Genomic DNA, 8,616 nt, shown 5'->3' on the forward strand with positions numbered 1-8,616 from the left:
CCTGGATCGGCTGGAGCTTTCTTTAGGAGCCTTCCCAGCTTTGACAAAAGTCCAGCTGGGATAACCACATTTACTCAGAGCCTTCTTGATGTTCTTCTACTTCTCTGGCTGCTGTGTCTGTGGGGATGGTGTTCGCTCTGTGTTATAGCGTCCTGATGACGCCCAGTTTGTGCTCCAGTGGATGATGAGAGTCAAACCTTAGATACTGATCCGTATGTGTAGGTTTACCGTACACGTCAGCTTTTAAATGTCCCCCATTACTGATGGAAATCTCACAGTCTAAGAAGGCTAACTATGGGCAGAACTTTGTGCCATCAGAAACTGAATTTGAATAAGTTACATTTGAATTTGAATTGCTCAACTTGAATGAAAGCTTCTAAAACTCAATTAGAATTAGCATAATTTGAAATCCAATGTATTGATTTGGAAATGATCATCTCTAAATTGAAACTGAATTTTATATTTTGAAAATTAATTAATTTGAAACTGTCCTTCTTTAATTTTAGCAATTGAATGCTTTCAGTTTCACTTCGCACCATTCAATTTCAGTGGTACAATTCAGTTTTTGGGGTCATACATCCGGGTCATTCGTGAAAGTAATCGAGTGCTGATTAACAGAACTATGTTGTGTCATGAACTGGCTGTGTGGAGGCAGAAGAGGACCCAAACGCAAAACTCATGGAGGCAGGAACTGAACTCAAAATCACTGCTTTTTTTGCAGGTTTCACAAAGAAACAGAACTAAACTGGGAATACTAACAGAAGACCGAGGGAACACAGAAAGACACACAGGTTCGGGGAGGAGACATTGACGACGCGACACTGACCTGAGGGAGACATGCACATAAATACACAGAGGGTTAACGAGGGAAGTCGGAGCACACGGGGAACACAGCTGACACAGATAATCATAACGAGACAGGGCAGGAGTGAACACAACATGACACATACTGACGAGAGACTGTCAAAGTAAAACAGGAAGTACACGGAGGTTCAGACAGGAGGAGAGAGTACGGGGAGGACACAGGCATAACAGGCTGGGGAAAACATGGAATAAAACACAAGGAGAGACGAGGGTTCACAGATACACAGGGGCACACAGGAGGTAACCAAATAAGGAACATCTTAACTAAATAACCTAGGAACCAAGGCATAAATAGGGGACAAAATACAAAAACACACAAAAACTAAGAATACTGGGCCAACATGGCCCAGGACCATGACATGTTGTACCTGCGGAGTGTCACTGAGTGGACCTACGGCATCTTGAGCTGAGGCGGGGTACAGATTAAGCATTCAGAAGTCATTCATCTTGTTATTATCTGTTATGCTTATTGTAGCTGTTACCTAAAAACACTAATTTAGCGTAGTTTGCCCTGGGTTCAGCTTTTACAAATGAATATGATCGACTGTTTCCAGCAGAATTCCACAGTTGTCATCGTGTACCCTCTCACAGCTCCGTATGCTTGCAGAGACCCCCACAGTAGGCAAATGTGAAAATGAATGCCCAAACCATTGTATTTTAGGGGTTTTTATGTCTTCCCAACTCTTTAGCTAACCTAATAACTTTAGCTAAAGTGAACAGTTAGTCTAATTCCTGAGTGCAGCATTACTGGATCACCTCTGTTAACAGACACTCAACCACACTTGTCATAATTTTTTGTATGTAATTTGTATAGTATTTTTTTCTCTCTTATTTCTTTTCTAAATGTACTTGTATATTGTTCACATGTTGAAATAAATTACCAATCAATCAATCAATCAATATTCTGTATGGTGTTCATGTAATTTTCTACCCAACAGTTCAGCAAAAAACACATGATGATTTCAAGCATGTGATGACAAAGGCCTTCCATTATGGTCTTTGTCATCACAAGTCTGGCTGATCATGTTTAGATGACTGGCCTTTTGATGCCATGACACCCCTGACCCATCAAGACAAGTCTCCACTAGCTCCCTGAAGGTGTGCTGTGTCATCTGGCAATAAGATGTTAGTATGATGTGGTGTGAAATAGATTTGTTTGTCCTGAACATCCCACAGATGGTCAACTGGACAAATCTTCAAACTCTTTTTGAACATTTTTGGTTCATGGCAGGGTGCATTATCCTGATGAAGGAGGCCACAGCCATCAGGGGATGCCATTTCCAATAAAGGGTATTCATGGGTGTGTTTTCTTTTAAGGGGTGTACTGCAACAGTGCTAAGGTAAGTGGGATGTTTCAAAGTAGCACGCACAGGACCCAAGGTAGCAGAACATTGCCCAAAACTGCACACTACCTCAGCTGGTTTGCCTTCTTCCCATAGTTCCCTGTCACTGGTGCACCACCGTTCCTTCATTGAATCACTTTTGATTGATAGTAACCACTTCAGACCAGAAACACCCCACAAGAACTACATTTTCCAGTTTTTCTTGATGATCAGTGTCATTCCTTTCACCTTTCAGTAGTCATAGTGTTAGCTAAGTGTATGTTGGCCCGGTGCAAGCAATCATTGAAATATGTTTGGAAACTCATGACAGTAAGAACTGAGGCTGATAAAAGGTGCTTGGCTTAGTGTTTATATAGTATTTATAATAAAGTGCTTGCTAAGATCTAAATGGCTTAGGATTTTAGAGTGATGAGTTAAAAAAGTCTTTTCAGTCTTTTTCCAAAGCTGCACATAAAGCACCAGTAAAGTTGTAACTCCAAATAACGTAAACAGACAGTAAGAAATGCAAAATATTTCCTGTAGTCCCGGAAACAGTGTGATGTGAACTCTTCTGGCAGTGAACAAAAAGGAAAAAATGAATGTCTGTTATCTGACGACTACAGGAAAGAGCACAGCCCACAGAAACCAAAAGGTTCAAATGACAGTTTCTAATGCAGTCTCTGTACAAAAGGAGAATCTGGTGAGAATCAGCTTAGTGTTTTTTTACAACGGGGAGAAGACGATGATACTTTCCAGCTTCAAAAGCTTCTTTATTTATTATTATTTGAGCTCCTTATTCTACCCAAGCAATGGTAAGACTTTCAGTTTCACCTTCTAAACTGTAGCAGTTTAATTTTAGTAATTAATTTTTCAACTTTAGTGATTAATGAGAACTGCTGGTCCAGTGAGTTAAAAAATGGCCACAGTAGAACACAAATATGGACTTGCATTTCTCATGGTCAGTGTGTTATGTTATTGAAAGGTACAGTAAATAAAACATTTACCCTTAGATGTCTCTCCACATGGACTCTAATGACAGAAAGAAAAAACAGAAAGTTTTAACCTTGTTTCTGAATTTCTTTTTACCAGGTTTTGAGGTGATCCAGCCACAGAATAAGACTAATAACCCAGATACAGTTTTCATCAGCTGTAACTTTACAGCAAACACTGGGATAATTGTAGATGTTCGACTCAACAAGGTTTTACCAGAGAAGTATGTCGAAGCATGTCTCTTGGTTTTAGTGAATTTGTGTTGTTTTTGAGATGACAAAAACAAGCTTTTCTCTTTCACTGCAGGATGTTGAGAAATTCTCGTACTACTTGTATGAACTCATGTTTGCTGACTGAAGTTCTCTTTATGTTTTTGATCAAATGTTTGTATGACAAAAAGGTGTCTGTATGAAGTCTGTAGCAGTTCTATGTTCAAAAATCTGCAGGTTTTCTTTTCCCATTTTCAAGAATTCTGCCTGCTGCAATTTTAACATTATTTCAATTAAAATAATTAGACTGGGTCATGCTAGCTGCATATCTAATATTTCTTTGTTTCCTTTCAGAAAGATGCTCTGCCAGACTGAATCTGAAGCCTGTCATAACATTATCGTACTTAAAGACGCTCCATTCAAGTACATTTTCATCTTACTCAATGCTGGGCCAGAGGCATGGACCTCAAAGTATGAATGTGAGTGGTCAGCAACAAATAAGGATGGGACGGACAAAACCGTGACAAGTGCAGCAAACAAATTAATTAAACTGCAACTACAAGGTATGTATATACAAAAAGTGATAAAAACAGAAATTGCATTTTATTTATTTATTAATTTTTGTCTGCAGAAGTGAAAGATTGAAATGACAAATGATGCAACAGAACGTCCACATTTTAGAGCATCAAATACTGTGATTCTGTTAGATGCTGTTAGAATAGTTGAGATTACAGTCTCCCTCCAAAGAGTAGTTTTCAGTTTGGAACAAGTCACAGTTGAGCTCTGCAGACAGCTTGTTCTGTTCATCAGAGCTGTGTTTTGCACTTCATTGCATACTTATCTGCTGGCTAGTTTTTGTTATGGGGGAGGGCAAAGTTCGGTTTCAGCCTAACTGGTTGTGGTCTCTCTGTGCGTATTGGCCATCATTAAAAAAAACATAAAACACATTCTTTCACAAATTTTCACAAATATTAAAACAGTAAGATGAAGGAAACATGTCCGAACACGAAATCATTTTAACAAATAACCTTTTGGCAGGCTGCTGGGAACCACACGGGAAGAGTGACTTGAGCAGGTCCTAGACAACATATGCACAAGGGTGATGAGGGGAGACAGCTGTCAACGCAGCAGGGACACATAAACATAGTGCACATAGACTATCAAAATAAGACAGGAAACGCGCCAAAAAGTATAAGCACAGTAAGTCCTGCTGTGCAATTCAAAGGTACAGACTAAAAGTTTTGATTTGGAGGTGGTAAAATTAGGAACTATGTGTTGTTAAAGTTGCAAATACAAACCCACGATCCTACTAAATCAAAGTTAAGACTTGAGACTTTTTTAGCAACAGAATCATAATGTCAGCAAAGACACTGTGACTCAACCTCCCTTGTGTCCAAGTTGCAAAGTCCGTGTGGTCTTTTAGCCCAAACCACACAAATTTTGCGATAAAAAGCCCAGGGTATCCTCTTTACTGTGCAGTAGGACTCATAGATTGCATAGCTGGTGCTTGATGTAGACGTCTCACATTTACGTCCCCCACACGGGACAAAAATGCATTGCTGTGTCTTAGAAGGATATGCAGGTAAACTCTGTTAGCACTGTATCAACACAGACACTCAGAATCTTCAATCAGAATGATGAAAATGGTAAATCGACGGGTTCTTTTTCTGCTCTGAGCACTCAGAGTGATTCTACAGCATGCCTCATTCACTATTTCACACAAGCATTGTTTTCTAACATTTGCACATTTTGATGCATCTTGGGGTAAATGTCTTACCTGAGGATATTTGGCATACAGACTGCAGTAGCCAGGGTTGAACCATCAACATTCTCATTAGTAGATGGTCTGCAGTGCATGTGTGGGTTAGGGGTGTGTTGTTAAACTTGTTAAACGTTTTTTTGTTCAACCATGTCCTGGCAATCAGGGCAAAATGTAGCTCTGTTTGATATGCATTAAAAACCATTTCAGTTTAGCACATGGTTAAGGCTGTGATGAGTGTTATCGCTGAGGACAAATTAGACCTCAGAGGGTTAATTGTCCAAGAGATTGCTCCTTACAGTTACCACTTTGTAAAGAAACTATCACAGAAATACTGCAAGGCTTTGAAACCTGTTGTTGACTCTTAAAATTAAAAATAAAAAAATAATAATTTCTGTGCAGGCTAGGATTTTTTTTCACCTCAGAGATTTTAGTCTGTATATTCAGTGGTTTAAGCAGACAGAATCTTTTAACAGTATCTAAATCAAAGTTTGACTTCCTTGCATTGGTGGTCAGATCTGATCAAACTACGCCCACGCTACTGACGAAGCTGGCTGGATACTCTGTGCTGCTAAATGTGTAAAACAGTCTTTACAACAAAACCTAATAATGCATGTTTCTGAACGTGAAACTGGCTGCTGTTCATGTCGTTGTGTTTAGTGACGTCAGTCAAACCACTGAAGTACAAACAGGAAGTAACCACTGTTTTTATTAGGTCATCTGGAAACCACACCACAGTGTACTCCTCCCCCTTCACCTCCTCCCCCTCAGTCCCATCAGCTCATGTGGATTTTGATTGGTCTGCTGGCCCTGATGTTTGTGTACAGCTGTATCATCACCTCCTTCTACATGAGGCTTATGGTGACTATCTGTCAGAATTACTATTTTTCTGAGGCTGTAATTTACGATATATGTCTTTATATGTCTTAGTGTGTTTTTTATCAGATGTTTGTTATCATCTTGCCCGGACGCAACGTTAAAAGGTCCACAAAGCAGCTGAAAGCAGCTTTTACGATGGTCAGCCAGGTAATGGATGAAGGGAGATGTTTTGCTAGAGATTTTTACACAGCCGTAGTTCATTTTCTAAATGAGAAAGAATTCAGGTTTAAACTTTTATATAAGGTCTATGATATGACCACAGCTTTCACTGTTGTTGAGGGCTTGGGGAGCTTCTTTTGATCGTTGTTATTTTGAGACTTTCTTAGTCTGAAATCATATTTGTTTGTTTTTCCAATTACAATTTAAAATGATTTTTGTTTCCAACTCAGTGTAAGCTGTTTATAAGCTGCTTTGAAATTCTGCTTTTTTTTTTACACTCACAGCAGACGATACAAAGCCATAAAATAATTGTTCAGATCATAACAACACACAGTGGATGTTCTGTGTCAACCTCAAGAGTCCTTTGAAATGAAACATCAAACTGACCCACACAGATTTTTATTGACATCAGACATTGTTACAGTTAGACACACACAAGTTAAATTTATAATGTTTCCTAATAAGCTGACTGTAAATATGAAATGCACAAAAGCAGGACGTCCCCAAAACCGAATGCAGTTTTAATGCATCATTTTCTGCTATGAGACTGTAAAACGCCTGCTGAGCAATAGGCTCCAGCCCTTGTAACATAACTAATGTGAAATTAGTCTATAAGGTGTTCTTTAGAGTTAAAAGACTTTCAAATTCTTACTGCTTTTCTTTCTTACATAAATTCCATCAATTTTGACAAGCGTCCCGACACCACTGTTGAAATGTGGCCCCAAACCATCACGCTGTGTTTTACAGTTGGCTGTATACACTCACTAATCCACCTCTTTCCTGACCTCCTCTCTATATCTTGATGCCAATGTGCTGCTGATTTTCACTCTACTTCTTGAAAAATTTGGCACACACCAGCCTTTTTCTCCCTGTTTTCTCTGATCCCAAAGAATCACTGTCCATGTTTGCAAATTTTGCTTCATCTGACCACAGAAGAGTTTTCCACTCGACGATGCCGACCGGAGGATTGTGACTTTGATCCTTTGTCCCTCGAGCATAAAGATTTCTCCTGATTCTTGGAAACTTTTAATGTTATGTACTGTAGAAAGTTATTCTATTTTACATTGAAGACCATTGTTCTGGAATTGTTTCACAATTTGTAGACAGGTTTTTCAAAGTGAGTTTACAGACAGTTAATAAGATACTGAAAGACATCCATAAAAACTGTCCTGCCTTTGTGCCGTGCCTGAACACCCAGTTTTAACAGCAGTATTATCATTAAATACATTTAACAGAATAAAGCTATCAAAAGAATGAGGCCGAAATGTCTGCATCTCCTCTGCACTTAATGTTACTAAACTAATTACTTGAAAAGAAATCCTGCTGTAGGTGATGTGTCACTTTTGTGTTTTTTTTTTTTGTTTCAGAACAGCAGCAAAGATTGCGAAAACTCCACCTATGTTGAAATGAGGAACGTTCCAGTTCAGCTGCATCCTCACCACATTTACAATACTATGCAAAAGGCTTGAGCTGCCCCTCATTTCTTTATATCTTATTAGGAAAATGGGTAATAGGTTCAACAATGTCTTAAAACATGTAAAAATACATGGAAATACAGTATCTGCAGTAAATACAACTGTGTGCACACATGCATAAACAGAGTCTTCACAATTCTAAGGAACTTTAAATATTTCATATGACCAAACTTATTCTTCTACATAGCCTGAGGGGGGGGGGGCTGGGGGGGGGGGTGCTGGCTGCCTTTATTCCATTTTCCATGAAGCTGGTGTTGAGGCCCAGACCATGACTAACAGTTTTCTACCCAGATATGCATTTTTTCTCAATCCATACGACCTGTTGACACTGACTGAATAGACTGTAAAGTCGGCATTGATTAAAGTATAACTTTGAAAGAGCTTTAGAAACCTTAGAGAGCTGCTGATCATGACCAGTTTAAAATGTTACAAGAAAGTTCAGCTCCTTAGAAGCAAAATATAAAGAAATGAGGGTCGCTCAAGACTTTTGCACAGTACTGTAGCTCACTCATCTGTCTTCAGTATCTTCAAAAAGAAGACGTGAACAGCTCATATTGTGCTCTCAACATTTTGTTCTTCAGTATTTGACAGTTCATTAAGTTGTATTGTGCAATAGCAGAAAACCTGTGTACTACTGAAGTAAAGAGGGGGGTGAACTCACCTCTTAAAGGCACATGGTTTTATTGACCTATAATATGATCCATTAGTTTAATCTTTTTAAAGTCTTACTTTATTAAAACAATGTCAGCTATTGATTTGATGTAATTCCTCAAAATAGTAAGTGTGGATTGTACATGTAGCATCGTGGTTGGATTTTGTCTCTGACATGTTGAAACCTCATGATTCTTCCCTGCTCTTAGGTCTTCAGGTCAGAGGTCACGGTTGGTCCTACGTACCAAACTTGTGGGGATCCGGCTTTTCACGCACCAAAGCTGTGGTATTCTCTTCCATTGTCTTTA

At 39.0% G+C, this 8,616-nt stretch overlaps 1 protein-coding gene across 1 annotated transcript; it reads left to right on the forward strand.

The window, feature by feature from the left end:
- The first annotated feature begins 2,877 nt into the window (after positions 1-2,877).
- Positions 2,878-7,860, forward strand: LOC101470900 (uncharacterized). Its single transcript, XM_004573386.4, has 5 exons — positions 2,878-2,998; positions 3,276-3,399; positions 3,740-3,948; positions 5,860-6,005; positions 7,550-7,860. The coding sequence occupies exons 1-5, from the start codon at positions 2,929-2,931 to the stop codon at positions 7,649-7,651; spliced, it is 651 nt and encodes a 216-aa protein (XP_004573443.2). The 5' UTR covers positions 2,878-2,928; the 3' UTR covers positions 7,652-7,860.
- The last annotated feature ends 756 nt before the right edge of the window (positions 7,861-8,616 follow it).

This window comes from Maylandia zebra, linkage group LG16, assembly GCF_041146795.1.
Source record: "Maylandia zebra isolate NMK-2024a linkage group LG16, Mzebra_GT3a, whole genome shotgun sequence".
Lineage (NCBI taxonomy): Eukaryota > Metazoa > Chordata > Actinopteri > Cichliformes > Cichlidae > Maylandia > Maylandia zebra.